Source organism: Lemur catta, chromosome 3, assembly GCF_020740605.2.
Source record: "Lemur catta isolate mLemCat1 chromosome 3, mLemCat1.pri, whole genome shotgun sequence".
In the NCBI taxonomy this organism is placed as follows: Eukaryota; Metazoa; Chordata; class Mammalia; order Primates; family Lemuridae; genus Lemur; species Lemur catta.
In genome coordinates this window covers 60,687,912-60,708,910 of record NC_059130.1, presented here as the reverse complement: position 1 = coordinate 60,708,910, position 20,999 = coordinate 60,687,912, and the positions used below count along the sequence as shown (strand labels likewise).

At 32.9% G+C, this 20,999-nt stretch overlaps 1 protein-coding gene across 4 annotated transcripts in view; it reads right to left on the bottom strand.

Moving 5' to 3' along the window:
- Positions 1 to 3,314: 3,314 nt before the first annotated feature.
- TTLL7 (tubulin tyrosine ligase like 7) overlaps positions 3,315 to 20,999 on the bottom strand; it is an 86,334-nt gene continuing 68,649 nt past the window's right edge. For 3 of the 4 annotated variants that reach the window (XM_045547665.1, XM_045547668.1, XM_045547669.1), the window contains 3 exons: positions 19,376 to 19,536; positions 12,562 to 12,735; positions 3,315 to 6,997 (listed from right to left, as the gene is read on the bottom strand). In XM_045547665.1, coding sequence (XP_045403621.1) covers positions 6,892 to 6,997; positions 12,562 to 12,735; positions 19,376 to 19,536 — 441 coding nt within the window. In that variant the 3' untranslated portion in view covers positions 3,315 to 6,891. Of the gene's footprint in view, positions 6,998 to 10,093; positions 10,160 to 12,561; positions 12,736 to 19,375; positions 19,537 to 20,999 lie in introns of all 4 variants that reach the window. The other variant, XR_006734132.1, reaches the window with a different exon arrangement.

Genomic DNA, 20,999 nt, shown 5'->3' with positions numbered 1-20,999 from the left:
TATTAGGTTTTGATGATCTACCTATTTTAGCCTAAGGACTAAGTGATTTTCTGAATTCACATTTTCATCATTTTAATGAAAATGAGGTAATATGCTGAAATGGTATTTTCTTAGATTGTATTAAGGTTTATATACTCTAGATTTTTCATATACACTGTGTCATACTTTTTCTCTAAATCAGATATATTATGAACTTGCAGATATATTATTTTTACTGCTAAGAGCAGGCTGCAAGTTTAAAAAATTACTATTATTATGTTTCTCGACCTTTTTAAAGTTATTCTAGGACTAGCAATAGCATAGCTGTAGTAGGACAGAGCTTGACTAAATATAGCTTTGTTGTTATCCTTGGAAGTTTTTGTCACTGCAGTGTCTATTTAATACTTAAAGGTTTATGTAGATTTGCACCTTTTCTTAAAACAGGACAAGAGGTAGAATTTGCATATTTTCATTGTATGTTTCTATTACTATTTCAGAGATTGAAGGCTTCCTTGAAATAATGTTTCAAAACAATGAGTATCCATTTCTGTGCAACCATCAAGACACTACTCAGGCTACAAAATTCTCAGTACTTTTGATAACTACATAAAATAGTTTGGTTTAGGCCACTATAATGCCTAGAGACTCATTAAATGCAAACTTTTATCATATAAGACCCAATAAATGATTAATATCTTTTCATAAGAGCTTAGATTGCATTCAGACCACATTCTTAAGCATTTTACATTACTTTGCATATCATGATTATGTTGCAAATATCCACCAATATAACTCATGCTTACCATAAGCATGACCCTAAGGTTATATTTACCTGTCCCTATCCTCCTGGCCTCAAGCCACCCCTTTTGAAGCCCTGGTTCAAATACTCCTGTGGAAATGATCAAATTCCTAAGTGACAAATGCAAGTTAATTTCTTGCACTAGATTTGTCAGTGTTCATATTTATACCACCAGTGTATATTTGATAAGTAAATGATTAAATACATCGATTACTTTATCAGTAAATCCATTTGTTTAGTTTGTTGTTTTCCACAGTTTGCTCCACAGAAGCCTGGTCCTGGGATATGCATTGCAATTAAAGGTACCACAGTGAAATTAGTTTGAGAACTGATGCATACTATAGTCCCTTTCTGGAAACTCTCAATGCACCTTAGGGTACTAAAGACTCTGAGAGATATTTAAGTACAGAAACACCCAGTGTTTTCCAAATTTACATGACCATGGTGATAAACATTGTTATACTACAGCTACATGATGAATAATCAGTAAAAGATAACTCTCTCCAAATTGAAGATCTATTATTTTTCTCTCTACAAAAGAACTAAATGTTTTATTTTGTTTTTAAGGAACTATATAAAGTTTTCTAACCCCTGCAAATCATTTCAGGATTTATTTTGTAATTTAAAAAGATTTTCAGTCATTTAATTAAATGAAATCATATATGTTCCTTAAAAATGATCTGATTACATAGGGAGATACCAAACTACACACATTGGCCTCATCTTTATCTGTCACTGAAAAATAAAATCAATTCAAATTTTAAGGGCTTTATAAAATAATTTTGCTTTACAAAAATAGTAAATTTTCTAAAATATATTTTTAAGAGTCAACCTTTATACCATTAGGTTGTCAATTCCAAGAAGCAAGGCATGCATGCATTAATATTCCCACTTTGGATTTTTATTCAAAGTGCTTCTTTTCTTTAAAAGAAAACTATTCTAAGTAACTTTTATATAATTATCCTAAAGAACAATGGTATAAATGGCAATATGATATGATTCTTTTTGAGGCCTAATATGCTAAGTTCTAACAATGACAAAATTAAAAATTCCTGAAAAAAATAAACTTCATATCTGAGATGCTGATGTAACACTATTAATAATCAGATTAGTAATACTGTTATCATCCCTGATGCAAGAAAGATATAAAAGTGTCATTTCTAAATTTTAACTCAGTCTGCCTTCTAGCTAACTAAAGGAGGTGACACCAATTTTGTTTACTTGACCTGACTTTAATAGCAGGTAAAGTTATCCCCATAGTGCTATTGCATCTGTACAGCAGAAAAAATGACTGGAAATATATCTCATCACCCTAAGCTTAATTGAGAGCCAGTCTCTTCTATTACAGAAAACTCTGTATGTGCGTATGTAAAACAGAAATAAGCATTTGATGACATATTGTAGCTTTCTTATGTTAAGCATTTTTTATTATAGTAACATATCTGAGTAATTGAAATAACCACCATACAGATATCACATGCTGGAGCATGACAATGCAATGCTAATTGCACACTGTGTTGACATTTCAAGCATATTTTCTGTAACAACATTTGCATTCATATACAGGTAGTAAAGCACATGGGGATAATCTGAGTCATGATTCATGTTAGCAAATGTATTGCTTTCAAGCTAATCCTCAAACCCAGAATCTTCAGCAAATCCATTAATATTCAGATGTTGTAGCATGTACAGTAGTTATTGTATGAACCAAACAGCTTAGGACCAAGAATTATTGTTCGTCTTTGAAACAGAAATAACAATGTCATCGGATTACTTTTGTAAGGTAAGCCTTCGTGCTAATTTAGGAACTATTAGTGTATTGATTGATGTCTTCACCATCAGCTTTCAAGTTAGTAGGTGGTGATAAAATGAAAGCTTTCTGTAGCTCTTCTTAGATAATACAGCCCAGTTAATGGAGAATGTGTTACCTGAGTAATTTTCCTTCGATATACCATATACTCATTTAAGAAAAGGTAAAAAACCCACAGAAACACCAAAAAAGGGCAGCAATCTCAAAGTGTGCAATAAATTTTAATATCCCAATTTGGGTTGCAAGACTGTTATTTGTAGCCATGTATCTTGCTTTATATGGATCTGGCCAATTAATGCTCTTTCAGATAGAGAGACTGCAACGTGGTTCTTAAAAATCTCAGCAAACAAACTGAACCTGATCCAAAAACATATTTTATCTATGTTTTATTGTCACTGAAGCAAAACCACACCACCATAAAATGCAAGAAAAACCAGTGTTTAAAGGACAGGCATTCTCTTTTCTTGACTTTGTCCACACAAAAGTCAAACTTTCAAAGGGAACTCTGAACTAAAAGAACAACAACAAAAAAAAAGTAGTAAAGAAAGAGAAAGCAGTATAAGGAATAAAATTTTCATCATGAATAATTTCTAAATTTATAATTTATTTCTAAGTCAACATTAACCAAAAGTATTTAGACAGCTAATATGGTCCTTGAAAACTTAAATTTCTTAATTTAAAAAGAAAAGTAAATTTTCAAAAAATCATGAGGTCACAGGAACACAATTAATTGTACAGTTATACTTTTTATTGTTTAATCCTTAGAACCAATTAAATTAAGACTCAAAATGTAAATTCGCAATACAGAACAGAAAAGGAAAGTATTTTCTGTCACTCTAGAGGTATTTGCTATTATTTTGTTAAGAACATATATTTAAGAATGAATCAGTGCTTTACAGAAAATCAAATAATAGTGTTTATGAAGCTATCAACTTTTTGGTACTTTTGAAAAAGTCGAGTAATGTATATGTTTAGAATTAAAAGAATTTTTAAACAGAATTACTTTGACATGCTAAAGAAGAAAGTACTTGAATTAATTTATATTAAAACATCTGAAAGTTCAAGTTAGATAACAAAATTCCATACTCATATACTTTACAAATTAAAAAGAGAATTAAAATGAAATCCTTTTCTTGATGTCTAGAAGCCACTATTATCTAGTCGTGTATACATATTAGACAGGAAGAAGGCTGGGTTTTTTGGTTTGGGCTTGGTTTGGTTTTAGTTTTAGGGAGGAGGAACTAGTTCAAACTTTTTGTGTACTTAGACCTAATATTGACATATAACATTTATACAGATCTTTACATCTTATAGATAACCAAGGATATTCAACTTTGCTCTAAGCAGGGGTTACCATTTGTCATTTCCATATTTGATGCTGTTACAACTTCATTTTTATATATGCAAGGTAAATGAAATGCTAGTAAAATAAAATTTGTTGCTAGCATAATTAATCAAAATATGAATCACAACAGTTCCTTCAACAGATTACATAAAGCAAACGGTAACTAGTCTACAATGCTGGATTATTCAAGTGAAAACTAATTTGCTCTCTCAGACTATGTTTGTAGGTGATGATTTAAAATAAAAAGGCTGTTTCTTAGGCAATTCTGGAAATTATTCCAATCTCATATAGTTCTGAAAAGCATTCCAATCTTAGATTTACTAAATGAGCAGGGATATGTTTTTCTGTAACAGGATGAAAATATGCTTTCATTGTAAGTTAACTGAATTTCTTATTAAAACCTCTGGTAAGATTAAGTAGCTTCTGGGTTTTTTCAGATAAAGCTATTTTTTCTCCTAGAAGAGAGAGAGAGAGAGAATCAGATCTATGCTATCACTTATGCTGATATTTTTAAGCCTATGAATAAAAAATTTATAATAAAAAATAAGGAATATCTTATAACTCTAAAACATTTCTATGGCCTCTTGGGACTTCCATGGTTTATTGTGTCTTTTCTTCTTAGTTGCTCATTAGGGAATAGCACTTCAGCAGACATAGTCCACAGCATAGCAGGTAGTATATATAATGAGCACATGGCTTTTATTCACAACTTCATCATATCAAACTAGATCAGTACAAATAGGCAACTGTGGGCAATAATATCCTAGTACTCAAAAATAAGACCAGACTTAAGTAGCTAGAGAAATGAAATTTATTCTTCAACTGATTGGGTAATTTCATACATTTAAATTACTCTTAGTTTTAAAAGTTTGTGTTTGTGTGGGTTTTTTTTCCCCCTGGGGGAAGGGTTCCTTGTAAAGTTGGACATTCTTATTTTTGTTTTAAATAAAAATTTCAATCTTATATAAGTAAGGACAAAAGTTCCAAAGCATACACTCTAGCAAATTAAGTAACTGTTTCTAATTTTAAGCTAACGCAAATGAGTGGCCAACAAACTGGATAGATATCTTATACCAGACACTTAAAAGTTATGTCTTCTTTGTAGCCAAATCATAAGTTTTCAAAATAATGCCTAAAAATTCTCCATGAAAAGATTTACTTACTGATTGTTCTTACAGTGATTTTGTAATATCCCAATTTTTGCATTATTTATTCTAAGAAATCTATAACATATTTAAGAATTCATAAAATAGTCATGAATACTATACTGTAATTTCTTTCATTCTCACATCCTTATCTTCTTCTTTCACAATAATAGCAAATTCTTCTTTAGGATGCATCCAGCAAGGAAAAGTATCTACTGAAATGTGGATGTTCCATAGTCATAAAGAATAAAGTTCCTGGCAATGATTTAGGAAAGAAATAAACTACTTCAGCTGAACACAGACTCAGAAGATGGCTTGAAATGTGAAATATATCTAACTTCCAACTTTGGGTTGCCAATTATCTAGGTTGAGAATTAATTCAGCCAATTTGCTCCTCTCAGTCCTCCTTCTCCTATGGGACCATTTCTTGATTTACTGGAAATAGCTTTTAGGATAATAAAAGGAGGTAAAACGTTCATGGATTTTAAAAATAATTAGCATCTGTGAGAAAATAAAACTGTTGGGGGAAGAAATTTCAAAAAATTCTAAAAAGTGAATATTGCACTTTCTGAGGCTTTCAATGTCAATGATAGTGTCATTTATATTTTTATGGAAAACTGAAAGCTCATTCATTGTTTTGAAAATTGTATTCAAGAAAAGGAAGTATTGCTATGAAACTTATGCATAATAACTTTGGACAGGAAGAAAACTTCATACTCAATATTAAAGAACCCTCAAGGGTACATCGATGACTAGTAATATGTGGTAATTGGAATCTTTTATTCACAATCATTTAAATTAGTTTCTATGGTGCAGTGAAAAACTATTATATTAGACTTTGCAATGTTAAGTTGACCTCAACCTTGAGTGATTTATAAAATAAGTGTGACTCATTATAACATCAAATTGAGTTTGAAACATCAATTCTTCTGCAAAACAGAAAAACTGTATTTTACTGTATGTTAAACCCATCAAAGATTTACTTTCCAAATAAAAACGAGTGATGTGAGACACAAAAACCATGCAGAAAGATTTTTGTCACTACCATCATTTTCTGTTCCTTTATGTGACTCCCTATGAAAAGTAAACATGAAAGCTAGTTTACATTTTATTTTTAACCCACTGGATTGTCTTCCATTTTGGATCATAAAATGATCTTACCAGATCTTTACTGAACATATATATTATTACAAGTAGCTAAATTTCCACATAAAGGAATAAAAATGTTGGAGAATCGAGTTATGAACTTTCTAGTACTTTACAGTGTGCTGTTCTAATGATAAACCCGTTTTATACTTAATCCTACCATTGAGCAACACCAGGCTTCTAAATATTTCTTGTTTCATTTTAAATGGCTACTATAGATGAGAATTAATAAGGTATTATACTATTAACCCCTTTTCAAGTCAAAAGGCATGATATCTAGAAAATAATTTAACACTGTAATGGGATCTTCAAGATCAATTGTTTTATATACTCTGCAGCAAAAATAACATTTCTAGTAGGAAGGAATTAATTATAAACCTAGCAAATTCTAGACATTCACATATTTGTGTAAACAATTTTAACATGGTTTATTCCAGAAAGGTTAAATCTTATATTTTCTGCTAATTTTTTTTCATATATTATAATAAATATATACGTTATTTGGGTGCATGTGTGTATATATTATCACACACATTTATATGTCTTATATACATAGAACAGCACTTAATGGTAACTTTCTTTGCATGTTCAACGTGAGGGAGAAAAAATGATTTGCTATTATGCATAACTCATGGCGATCTTCCCTTCTGTTTCACAAATGGCCATATCAGGATGTAAACAAAACATTGGAGCGAGTCATTCCAGGTGAATTGTATTTCAAGTTGTAGGTTGGTGTTCTCATGAAGAATTGGGTACCTCCTGGTAGCAAATACCTAAAAATGATAGTTAATAAATTAGATTTTTGCAAGCAAATTATTATTAACATCTCTCACTAAAGGGTTATAGGGTTATAAATTTACATATTCTACATGAGAAATGTTACTATAACAATGTAATTCATATAAAAAGATTTACTCCCCCAGACTATGGGAGTGAAGGGGAGAGGAATCATAGAGCTTCACCCAAAGAGTTGAAAATAGATGCAACATATGATAATAGTATCCCAAGACATCCCATAAAGAGCCATTGTACTGAAAAGCTGTGTACTGTTTATGTGGCTAATGTAAATTTAGAATTCATCATCAGTCCCTGTAAGTAATGTGTGGGTCCAGTCAAATATTCCTTAAAAACATGTGATATGAGAATTTGACTGGCCACATTAACAATAATTGTGTTAAAAATGTTGAAACCACTGATTATAATTTAATATCATTGATACATTATGACTATAGGCAATCCAATAGAAAAAGTTAAATATCAGCATTCATAACTAGATTATAAATTTTATATTCGTAGACTTTATAGTGCTTATGATTACAGAACATCAAAATCAATCATCATTACAGGTCACATGTAACCAAATGTATTTTCAGACAACTGTATTTCAAAATATGTGATTTTTTCAGATTTTAGAAAGGCAACATAGTGCATATACTAAAAAATACCTCCATCAAGGCCTTAGAGCAGAAGCTTCTAAACAAACCATTAATATTTGTGTAGTAAAGTGTATGAATATTCACAATAAATCAGATAAAGACTATAAATAATTTTATGTCAATTCAGGTCAGATTTGCAAAGTAATGTGTTACTTTTTTTCCCAAAACTTTGAAAATTAGGAATTGCAAATAAGAGATTGTGCACCTGTACCATATGTTTTCCTGTGAGAAACCTTGATTAGCATTAGTCCAGTCCAATCTATATGACTAGTGAGGAATGGTCAAGGAAATCCATATGAACAAATGCAAATAAACAACACTATTCAAAGTATAAGTCCTGGTCATGATGAGAAGGACATGCTATAAAGTCAGGACAAAGATATTTATGAGGATTTCTAAGAGCAGAAGTAGCAATACAATGGTTTGTAATTATCAGTGATCTTGGAAAAATAAACAATGGTAGAGCATCATATCATTTATTTTATTTTTTTCACTTGACATTAGACTCCTCCAGTGACAGTATTATAGTTCCAATGGGTACATGAAAAATTTGAGGTCCAAGGGCACTATTAGCTATCTAGGCTATGTCATATGATACTGATAACTATGACACCTCTATGTCAATGGAAAATTACATTTATAGTTGTGTTATCTGAATTTTGTAGAGAGAAAATAAATTCACTATAATCAAACTGCATACAGAATTCAGATTAAAATGAGAAAATTTTTCATAATATCCATAAATATCATTTCATCATGAATTATCTATCTACTAATATCCTCTAAATCTATTACCTAATGTCACAAACTATAAATAATTATTCAAATCATTAAGTTAATAGAGCAGTAAAATAATATACAAGAAACCAAATTAAATCAAAATTGTATAATGGGTGATGAATAATGAAACAATTGATTTCTCACATCACAGGTTATATAAATTATTTTCTTAATATCATTCGGGTAATTTATATGGATTAATTGTTATGTCAAGAGTTGGCAGAGTCATGATGATTAATCGGATTATCTTCTGCCATGAAAAGTCTACCCTTCTCATCTAGGGCAAAGGTGCAAAAGAAATTAAGGTGTTTGATCCAAACTCACTATTCCGTATTAGCTGAGAGTTATTCTACCTTCTGTTGAAGATATAATTTTATTGCACTGACAATTACACAGTAAATAGTAACTTCTACCAACTTTAATTCAAAGAATTTCCAAGCAATTGCTACTATTGACATTTCAATAACATTCACGTAAATTGCTGAGATAAAGATCTCCATTTTGCACATGAAAAAAACAAAAGCATGAAAGCTAGGACCACCACTAGTTTATACTATTTTACTGAACAAATATTTAAATAGTGGTTTCATGTGCACAGCACTATTCTAATTGCTTTACAAATATTAACTCATTTAGTTCTCATAACAGTTCTACACGGTATGTATTATTGTTAGCTCCATTTTATAGATAAATAAATTTCACAAGGCACACAGGGTCCAAGTGCCTTGCCCAGGGTCACAAAGCTACTAAATGGCAGAGCTAGGATTTGAACCAATGCAGGCTAACATCAGTACTCCTACCAACCATACTATATTGTCATGATAATTTCACACAACTGTCATTGTATATGAATGTCAATTTTAAAACTAATGGGTACAATTATTATATTTGTCTTTTCAGAAATGTGAAGTTATAAAATAGCCTATAAAGTGGAAAAATATTATACATGCCACAAACCTAAACTTTTTAATACCAGCAGAAAAAGTCAAGATGAAACTTTGAGACTTAAAAAGGAAAAGAAGTTCAGTATGAACTAAAAAAAAGCATATGAAATTACATTGGAAGAAACACTTTGCTTCCCTAATGCAAGTGCTGTGGGATATTTTAGAGTGTCACAGGGGAATACAATGGAGTATTTGCCTTAATATCTCCATTAATATCTCTTGGGAGATCCCACACTAGCTGAACATCAAAGATTATTTTTCAAATGTTCTTTGCAATGAAGTTAAATAATTTGATTTTTTAAGCAGGAAGACTATCTCAAGGAAATGGATTTATAGACTGTATCTAAAGAGTTTGTGCAAAGCACCAAAAAATGTGAAAAGTTTACAACTTTATTTTTTTTCTAGCTTATTCTTGATGTAGAAAAATAGCTCCCTTATAGCTAAATTGTGCCAAGGAAAAATATCCCAGCCTACCCTATCTCCATTGGCTTCACACACTGAGCCTCACTCCCCATCCCTAAGGCGGGCTGTGCACATCTTCACATACCCATTATACAGCCATAGCACATGCATTTGTGTAATTCCTGATTGACATAGAATCAGTTGGCCTTTTATGTACGAACTTATTGCTGACTATGGAGGGTCTCTAGAACATGAAACATTTCAAGACTGGTAGGGAATTAACTTTGAAAACATAAACTACACCCACCTTCTGGGATCTTCCTGGAGTAAGACCAGGACCCCTGATCCCCCAGAATAAACTCAGGTTCACAGTCTGGGGGAGCAGGATAAATAAAGGTCAATAGCATATTTGTCTTGTGTTTTTTAAAAAACTTTTTTTATTGTAGTAAAATGTATAACATGAAATTAACTAGCTTTTACCATTTTTAAGTGTACAATTCAGTGTATTAAGTACATTCACAATGTTGTGTAACCATCACCACTAATTACAAAACTCTTTACCCATTCAATACTGAATTCCCATTTCCCCTCCTTCCTATGCCTGGTAACATATATTCTACTTTCAGTCTCTATGAATTTGCCTATTCTATACACCTCATATAAATGGAATCACAATATTTGTCCATTTGTGTCTGGCTTATTTAACATGTTTTCAAGATTCATCCATGTTGAAGCATGTATCAGAATTTCAGTCTGTTTTATAACTGAATAATATTCCATTATATGTGCCTACCATACTTTGTTTATCCATTCACTTGTTGATGAACACTTGGGTTGTTTCTCTCTTTTGGCTATCATAAATAATGCTGCTGTGAACATTGGTGTACAAGTATTTGTTTGAGACCTTGTTTTTAATTCTTTTGGGTATCTTCCTAGGAGTAGAATTGCTGGGTCATATGGATAACTCTCTATTAAATTTTTTGAGAACCTCCCAAACTGTTTTTCACAGTGGCCACATCATTTTACATTCTCACTAGCAATGTATGAGAGTTCCAACTTCTTCACATCCTTGCCAACACTCATTATTTTTCACTTTTTTGATAATAGCCATCCTAGTGGATGTGCATTGTCTCGTGGTTTTAACTTTGATTGGGGGGCAGGGTGGAAATCCTTGTTTTTCAAGTTTCACCTTTGCCATATGCTACCAATATGGATTTGGATAAGCCACTTAACCTCTTTGGGCCTCAGTTTTCTCCACTACGAAAAAAGTCCAATTGTTTCTGCCATGTCTGGCTCACAGAGCACAGAGCCAATAAAACAGCATATGAATAAAGTATTATTTATAATTTATGTACTATGAACATCAGCCTCACTGGCAATACTATCCCTGTTCTGAAATAGATATATTGAACTATAAAGCATAATATCTTCCTTCAGAGTAACCAGGAAGACTCAGCTTATTTTGCCTACCTACAAAATCTACACGATCAAATCAACAGAAATTGGCTTATGAAATCTGGAGTTTGAATGAATTCCTTCCTAGACTGGAACTTAAGGTTTTCCTGATCATGCTTCCAGAGTATCACCCCTTAAAGAGAAAGCTCTTCATTTATATGCTATAATGTCTAAAAAATGGCCTTCATTCTTTTAAATCATGTGGAAATGTTAATGAAAGTATTTAAAGTTTTATTTTAATATTTTGCTTCAGTCAACACATTAAAATTGTAGAATATGACTTGATATTTACATATTTTAAATATTAATGGTTAACTTTACCTCTGCTATTGTTGTAATGATCAGCTTCTATTTGTATAAGAGTTAAAATAGGTCAAAGGTCCTACAACAGTACCACAACAGAATCTAAGACAAAGATTAAAAATATATCTCTCAATAATTTCTCTGAAAAATATTCTGAGCCATTCTGCTGTTGCAGGTCACTTCTGTAGAAAGTTAGCCTTATTATACTCTTTGAGATCTTTTTAATAAACAGATCAATTTCTAGGTGTTTCAAAAAGGAAATCCAAGCTATAGTAGTTCTGTTTTCCTCACTGTTTATTCAACTATTCACAGACATTTTTGACTATCAGTTAGTTTTTCAAAGTCATGGCTTAATTTTTTTTTTCTATCCTGAATAGCACTACAATTTACAAATACACTATAGTTACATATTCATCTTTATTTCTAATGAAAACTACAGTTGTTTTGAGAAATGCTAAAAGGTACTTCTTATTTACTCTGAGTATTTTTGCAGCTTATAAACAATACGGTTTCTCGTGGCTTTTGGAAAACTATCTATTTTAACCAGGCAACATTTATAAAACCCAGTTTTTAAATAGAACCTGACAAAAATTCACCTCCTACATACTTGTTTGGTAATAAAAGTAGTAGAGGCATAACCAAAGGCATCTTTCTGACCTTAGTACGCTCAAGGATAAATGCCAAAATATCCCTAATGGGGAACAAAAGTTAAATGTATCGCCACATTTTTAGGTGCTCTTATTCTTGGCTTTTGAAAGCAAAAACATAAAAGTCCAATAGTCTCCTTTCCATCTATGTTCTATCACCATTAGGTTCATGATTGCAGTGCTTGTTCGGTCTCTTAAAAGTAAAGACTGTGCTAATTAAAAATATTTTGTAGATAATACCATGTATGAATTTTCAGTCTTTAGCTTTTTCACTAGCCATATAAGCAAAAAACAACTCAATTTCAAACTGTATTTTGGCATTACTTTATACGAAACTCACAGGAGCTAGAGAATGTGAACAAACAAGTACCTGGAATTACCCCAATCAGGACCAATGCCTGAAAGTGATCCTCTCGTGTCAGTTGCATATTTGTAAACCACTAGCAGGCACTGTTTACAAAGCTCGACCAGGCGCTGGCAACATTGGAGCTGCAAAGGAGTCACCACCTCCGGGCTTTTACTGAATATACTCTCCCAAGAGGATCTGTTGGCATGGAAACAGACATGACCTCATGTTCGTGTTCGGTGTTAAAAATGGCAACCAGCTATATCACTTACCTAGGAACAAACCAATAAGGGAGAATAGAAATGGCCTGCAATAACTGTGAATAGGTGAAAGGTATATATAATAAATACAAATTAGGAAATTGATCTTTACATTTAAAAATACAACATTCAATCCATATACTATTTATCCTTTTTTCTTTAGAGATGGGGAGGCTGTCTATGTTGCCCAGGCTGGAGAGCAGTGGCTATTCATGGGTGCAGTCACAGCGCACTGCAGCTCCTACTCCTAGGCTTAGGGAATCCTCCAGCTTCAGCCTCCCAAATAGCTGAAGGTTACTACAGGGACAGGCCACCACACTCAGCATGATTTGTCTTTAACACTTTTAATGCTGCCAACTGTGGGTGGCTGAGAAGATGGTTTTCCAACACCTCCTATAAAATGGAGTCATGCAATATTAAAGTATTTATAAAATACTGAGCTAATTTCTCAAAAATTAAATGTTCTAGGAATTTGGGTTTTCTAGGAATCTGTATTTATCTAACATTAATAATGATCCTACAAAAGGATTAAAAAGTTCCTGCAACTTAATTTGTGACCTCTCTTCAACTAGAAGAATTTAGGTTTATCCCTTAATTACAGCCATCCCTTTAAGTATACTTTTAGACATAATTATGTCCATGATATTCCTAGAACATAGATTCTATACTCTAGAAGTAATGTTACCTTAGCAAGTACTACCCTATTGCAGTCTCAAAGGTAGTATCCTTTCTCCTTCCGCACACAGCTTTTTCCAAAGCAGGTAATAGGGCATACTTCCTTGGTAAATGGCAATTTGTGTGTGAACAATTCCTAAGGTACCAGCGTGGCTTAAATCGGGAAACACCTCACCAGCCCTCCACCAGAGAGAGAGAGAAAGAAAAAGAGAGAGAGGGGTACTGACTTATTTCTTAGTGTAAATGAAACTCTTTTCAAGCCTTGAGGGGAAAGTTTGGTTTGAGATTTGGTAATGGTTCAAGTCTCATTTTACATAAACCAATTCACATAACCCTCAGAGAGAAAAGAGTAGACTTTTAGAAAGGAAAAAATATTAAGGAAAATATTTTCCTGAAGAAATGTACTTCCCAATGGGAAACTCAAAGACTCCATTTTCAACCTTCTGTGGATATTTGATATATTTGGAATTTTAAAAAATGCTTTAGAAACTCAGAAAGGTATTTTTTTACTAGAAAAGCTACTGTTTATTTTTTCAGGAGAAACACGGTCCCAAACAGACAGCATGTTATCAGTGAATGACAGGTTTTCTTAAAGGAATAAGATTCAAATGAGCTAACTGAAAGAAACAAATTTTCTTCAGTGTTCTGAGATGTTCAGGACTAAATATAATAGACTAATACAATACTGGGTTCTTTAAATTAACAAAGGAGTAAAAGTTATTTTCATTCAAGAAATGTGCTAGTTAAATTAACTCTAAAAATAAAATTTAAATTATTATGAAGTATAAGAAAAACTTGATATGATATACATGTGATTATCAAGATATACAGATGCAGATATAAAATCACATTACCTAATTTGATCAAGAAAAACACTGGAGAAAATAAATTAATTAGGGACTATGTTTATGATTAATATATATTAATCTAGCAGGCCCTACATGTCTGGGAACAGAGTAATAAAAATTTCATATAAATGTAAATACACAAAGAAAACATCCTGTGTTTTTACTTTCTTTCTGCTGGGATTTTGGGTATGGCTACAAAAGTCTACCTCCATCACCACCCTCCACTCTCAACTTGGATATGTTTATTTTTTGATACTTTGGAGCCATTTGATAAGATCTACTGTCAGGTCACTCACATCATGGTAATTTTTCTTTACCTAAATTGGGGTTTAAAGGTAGGAAAAGTACAAGTAAAATGGAAGAAAGATAAAGGGGCTTCTTCTATAACACTCTAATTTGATATAACTTTCTGAATAATATGTGCGTTATATTAAATATGACCAGCTTTGGCTTCTCATTCTTTCATTCTTCCTTAAATATTTAAAATAAATATATGAATCAAGGTCCTGCATGTATTTATTTCTAGTGTACATATTTACCACCACTGGCCAAAGACTACATTCTACTCCATTAATCCATATTTAAGTGTCAGCATACCCAAACCCCTCATAAAGAAAATGAACGAAACCTGCTTCATTTGCACTGGGCTAATGGTACGCCTTATATACAAAGGAAACCTGAGTAAATTAGAACTGTGTCCCCTCCTCTACCTGACACCTGGCATAGCTAAGTTGGTGTAAAATTCCTCTATAATACTACAGTATTTCAATTTTCAATATGAGAAACACAAAGTGTTTTTTAAAGGTGAAAGGAGGGTCAGATGCGGTGGCTCACACCTGTAATCCCACATTTTGAGAGGCTGAGGCAGGAGGATCACTTGAGCCCAGGAGTTCGAGACCAGCCTGGGCAACATAATGACACCTCATCTCTAAAAAAAAAAAAAAAAAAACATAATAATAATTAATTAATTAATTAATTAATTTTAAAAAAAGGTGAAAGAGGTAAAAATAGTTACAAATAACACTACTTTTATCAAAGAACCCAAGGTCTCATCTACCTGCTTTCTGAATCTAAATTCCAAGGAAATGGAGTACCAAAATCTATGCATTAAGAAAAATTAAATGATTATAAAGTTCTTTCTGGCTCTCCCTAATCCTCAGAGATATATTAAAAGAAATGACTTTAAATGCCTTCTTTTATTTTGATAATATAAAGATAAGGTATAGAATACTTAATACTTCTGGCAACAAAGGAACTTATTAATGAAATTCAGAAACTTAAAAATCCTTACATTATCCAGTAATCCAATAATTTTCACCTACTTTCTCATCAAAACATTTAATAAAGCAGTTATCTAAAGAGTGAAACAAATTTGTTCCTTTCTCCTCCCGTAGAAGTCCTAATTGATGATGAAGTGGCCTACAGTTAAGCAGCAGAAAGGAGAAGGGAAAGTTAAACAAAATAGTAATTTTATATATATATATATATATATATATATATATGTACACACACACACACACATATATATGAAGGACAATATACCAACTGAATAATCACCAACAGAAAGATTAATGAGCTGAAAACTACTAACAACAACAAACCCAATTGAAAGTGATAGGAGAACAGGGAGATTCACACCATTTTAAGTAGTCTATATATTATGCATACATTTTCAAATAGGCATAATTCAGACTGGAGACAGACTGCTGCCTTGGAATGTTCCTAAAGCTTCTTCTTGCCCTGAGATTCTAAAAGAAAAGCTTTTACACTATGACAAACTTTCACAGGAAAATGCTTTTGAGTAAAGGGTCCAAGTCAGATTCTCTTCTTTGGGGTTTATATACCAGGGTTTTGAATGGAATTAGGGCTTTTCCAAATGACGCATTCCTTCTCCCATACCAACCCCTGCTCTTACCTGGCAAACTCCTATTCTTCCTGCACCTGCCAGTTGAAACGTTACCTCCCACAACCACCTTTCCTGAGCTCTCAGGCCTGAGTTTGAGTCCTATCACAATGAAACATGGTAGATAATTTTATTCATGAAAATTCTAAGAGCTATTTCCCTCAAGAGAACATATTCAGGGCACAGGGCATCATAACACTCCCAAGAGGCTGCATGTGTTAAACAGGTTACTGGGCTTGGGCTTCAGATGCCTGGAAAAGGAAAAGAGGGACAAGGGTGTTTTCTGTTTGATGCATCAGCAAAACCCCTGAGCTGACACTAGGGAAACCCACCACAAAGATCTACATTACTCTCTGATGTTTCTGGAGGCAGACAGGGGATGGTTTACTTATTCTATTTTAGGGGACTCTTGACAGGCAAAGGCAAGAATGAAAGGTGGCCCAGAATTATTCGGATTACATTTTTCCAAGATTTTACACCTAACTGTGAAAGAAAGCTCAACCTTATATTAAAATCATTCCTTTAGAACTGAGAAGAGTAGGTTTTCATCTCGACTACTGGCTGTTAGACCAAAGGTTAAAGGAGTATACATTGCCTAGGCATGATGCAGAGGATACAGTAGAACTATTCTAGGTCCAAACTGAGGATCAAACACACACAATACTATGTGACTTTATTAAATTAAGGAAGCCTAAGAAACTCATTTGTAAAGATGCAAAAAGTAAAACCTGATGTTAAAACCTCTACAAAACTACCAAACTGAAAAAAGTATATGGAGAGTGGAGTCAACTTGGACTCAAAGCTTCTCCTGCTCTACCTGCTCAGGCATAACGGGTTAGGGACTTGGCTAATGCTACAGGACTTGCAGTAAAATAAGCTTGGCAACCACTGGCAAATCCACTTTGGAGAGAGTTGGTAAAGCACAGACCAACCTGGGTTTAAATATAGGTTCATGTATTTACTATGGGAATGTGGGCAAGTTGTATACTCTGCTTAATCTTCAATTTCCTCATCTATAAAATGAGGATAATAATAATAGTATACTCAAAATACTTTTGTGGAGATTATACAAATATTTAATATGTACAAAAGTGTCAGACACTTAGTGAGCCTTCAATAAATATTATTTACTATCACTAGGATTACTAGTACTAATAGATACCAACAGAGAAATTTGGAAGGAATATTGTGCCAGGGACAGGAGAAAAGGATTCTGAATCAAGTTAGAGTATGGTAGCAAAATAGTTCAGGAAAGAGGAGCCCTAGAGGTAAGGAAGTAGCACATATGAGCATCTTTAGGGTCTGCCATTGGCAATTGTCCATGGACTCAAAGCCATAGCACCAATTTCAGAAACAGATTATCTCACTGCCTTCCATGGTGGAGAGTAGCTGGGATTCATAAATAGCATCAAATCAATGGACTGACAAATAGAGAAAAATATTCCCATTAGGAGTTCAGATTGGGAGTACTTTTACAGAGAGTCACCAACTAAGGGGTTGTGGAGTACAGTTCAAATGTTTCATTAAGTCTCTATAGAAATAATTTATAGCCAAGATTATTCTCAGATTTCATCACACCCTAGAGTGCCTTATGCCTTCCCCCTGTTGGTGAATGGCAGCTGAAGAAAAATATGATGGCAAGAATAAATCTGCAAGTAGTATGAATGATTCAGTATCAGATGGCTAGAATATTTATACAGAGGCCATTCTGAGATCATTTCAGAGTAGAATAGTCTGTTGAGGCTTAACAGAAGAGATAGGAATAGTACAGGGCTTTATACAGGATTCAAATAATGAAGAAAGGGATTGGAGGGATGGGATTGTGGAAAGAAGTCCAATCAGATATTCAATGCTCAACAGTTCAGAGGAAGAAAAGAGATCTGAAAAACAATGAGTTTGTTTTTCAGGAGCAGAGTTCAAGTAGGAGAGTGATGAGAGAGAAGATGGAGAAGACAAAAATCAACATATTAGATAGCCTTGTATCTGTAGATAAGAAGTTTAGACTTTAATGATAAATGAGGGAAATCAATACACATTTTAGGAAATGACTCTGACAGTAAGATGGATGAAGGATGCAAAAATTGGAAGCAAAAATGTCCATAAATTTATTAATTTCACCTAGCCTTTCCACCAAAAAAGAATTCTCCTGTCTGAAATCCTGTCATACTTCATCTGTGTCTCTTTTGTAATGATTATTTTTGTATATATCACATTTTGTCTATTAGAAATATCAAAGTTTATTGGTTAAGAGCATGAACTGTGGGGTCAAGGCTAACTAATTTCAAATCCCAGTTCCACTAGGTCCTTAGCACCTATCTGTGCCTTAGTTTCCTTATCTATAAAGTGGAGATAATATAAAACCTGACTCAAACTGATGTTATGAGGATTAAATCATGTAACACATGTAAAGTGCTAGAACAATGCCTGGCACATGGTAAGTAGTATAGTTAGCAATTATCAATTTTCTTGAGGGCAAGATCTGTGTCACATTCAACTTGTATCTCCAAACACAGTAGTAAATACTTGATTACTGTTGAAAGAATGAATGGAAAACAATCTAGTGTAGCCACAGTGGGAATGTGACAGAAAAACTAGCAGGATTTAGCAAATGGTTAAATAAAGACAGTGAGGGAAAAGGTGGATGCAAATGCCCTGGAGATATCAAACTTGTATGATTGGGAGAATAACAATAGGATTAGGGAAAGCCAGGAAGGGAAGCCATTTTTGAAGAAAAGGTCACGGGATGTTTGGTTTTAGATGTCTCAAGGCTAAAATGACAATGAGTCACAGCAGCAATGGAATTCTGGAGAGGAGCAGGAGTGTAGCCATGATCTTAGAAGTCTGCTGCATAGAGGGAACAGCACAGGAACTTTAAGGATATTGGTTTGTAATTGAGATTTTTTTTCTCTAATTAAGACTACCTTCTCTCCACTGAATTCAAATTAGTTAGGTGGTGCTGTGTTCATATTCATCATCTTATCTAAATCAGTGTAATTGATATAAATTATAGTTGAGTACTAAAAATTACATGCAGTAAAAAATCCATATTTTAAAAGATCATTAAAGAAATTCAACCATTTCATTGGGTTATCCCTATTACTAAGTAGTAAAATATTAGAAATTACAATAATAAAAAATGACATAGAACTTACCCTGAATCACAGAAACAATTCCACAGCCCTTGACCACGATTCCAGAGTAAGCGATTAAAAACCCGGTTGAAAATCCGATACAAATTTAATTCCTCGACATCATGTACCTTCCAGATGCGTGGAAGAACTGTACGAATACTTGTTTTTACTATGTCCAAAACCTAATGGAAAAAACCAAAGTACTTAAAATCTAGGTATGTTTTTGTGTATCTAAAATTCAAAGATGAACACACACATAAATTGAACAAGATAGATTAAAAAATCCAGAAATAGATCCATGCATCTTTGAAACTTTGGCGTATGACAGAGGTGGAAAGTCAGACCAGAGTAAGAAGAAGCTGTTCAATAAACAGAGATTTTAAAATAATAATTTTTATGGAAAAGAATGGGTGAAGTTGAATGTTTACTTCATTAAATTAAAAAGAATCAACTCTAGAAGGATTAAGGCCTCATATGCTAAAAAATAAACCATCAAATATCTTGGAAAGTGTAGGTGAATATCTTTTAGACCTTGAATTGGATAAAGATTACTTAAGTCACAAAAAGGTATGGATCATAAAAGATTGATAGATTTTGATAAATTAAGAACTTCTGGTCTTTATACCTTAAAGAAAATAAAAGACCAACTTACAAATGGAGAAAATATATTCAAAACATATATATCCAACAAAAGATTAGTATCAGGAATATATAAAGAATGCTGAACAAATTTTTAATATAAACAACTTAATAGGAAAAAATAGACAAAAATTTATGAGTAGATATTTCATAAAAGAGGAAATATACCCAATAAACATAAAGATAAAAATCAAGGCAAAAATAAGATATAATCTCATATCCATTTAATTGACAAAAATTAAAAGTCTGACAATAACAAGTGCTGGAGAGGATACGGATGTACAGGGTCTCTTAGACATCAACGTGAGTACAACTTGGAGCAATTGCTCTGGAGAACAGTTTGGTATTATCTCCTAAAGTTGAAACTTCCTAAGCCCTATGGCTCAGCAATTGTATTCCTAAGAGAAGCTCTTATATGTAAAAACAGGAGGCATGTATAATAATGTTCATAGAGACTGTTAATCGTAAACACCTAGAAACAACTAACCCTTCAACAATGGGAAAGTAGTTAAATAAACAATGGTATACTCACGCCCTCTGGACTATTATACAGTAGTCAAAATGAATTAAATATGACACACAACACAGAGCATATTAGTAATAAAACGGTAAGTTTAAAAAGCATATGCCAAAGACAACATATAGTATGACACACTTTTAATAGAAGTAAAACAACTAAATTTAAAAAACACTTATGGAGAATATACATAGGTATAATAAAAAATATATAAAGAAAGAAAGCCAGGGACTGGTGAACACTGAGTTCAAGAGAATGGCTACCTGAGACGGGCGAGCCAGGGTGATGGAGGGGAAGAAGCATTCGGTTAGATACAGGTTATTGCCAAGATCCTAGCTGTTGATTTGGGTGTTGGGTTCACAGGTGACATAATAACCTTAAAAACATTAAGCAAAGCAGACCATACACAGACCAATAATGAGAAAGTATCATGAAATGAGGACTCTGATTAATCTGGACAACTGAAATCCTAGAGGTCCTAAAAAATTT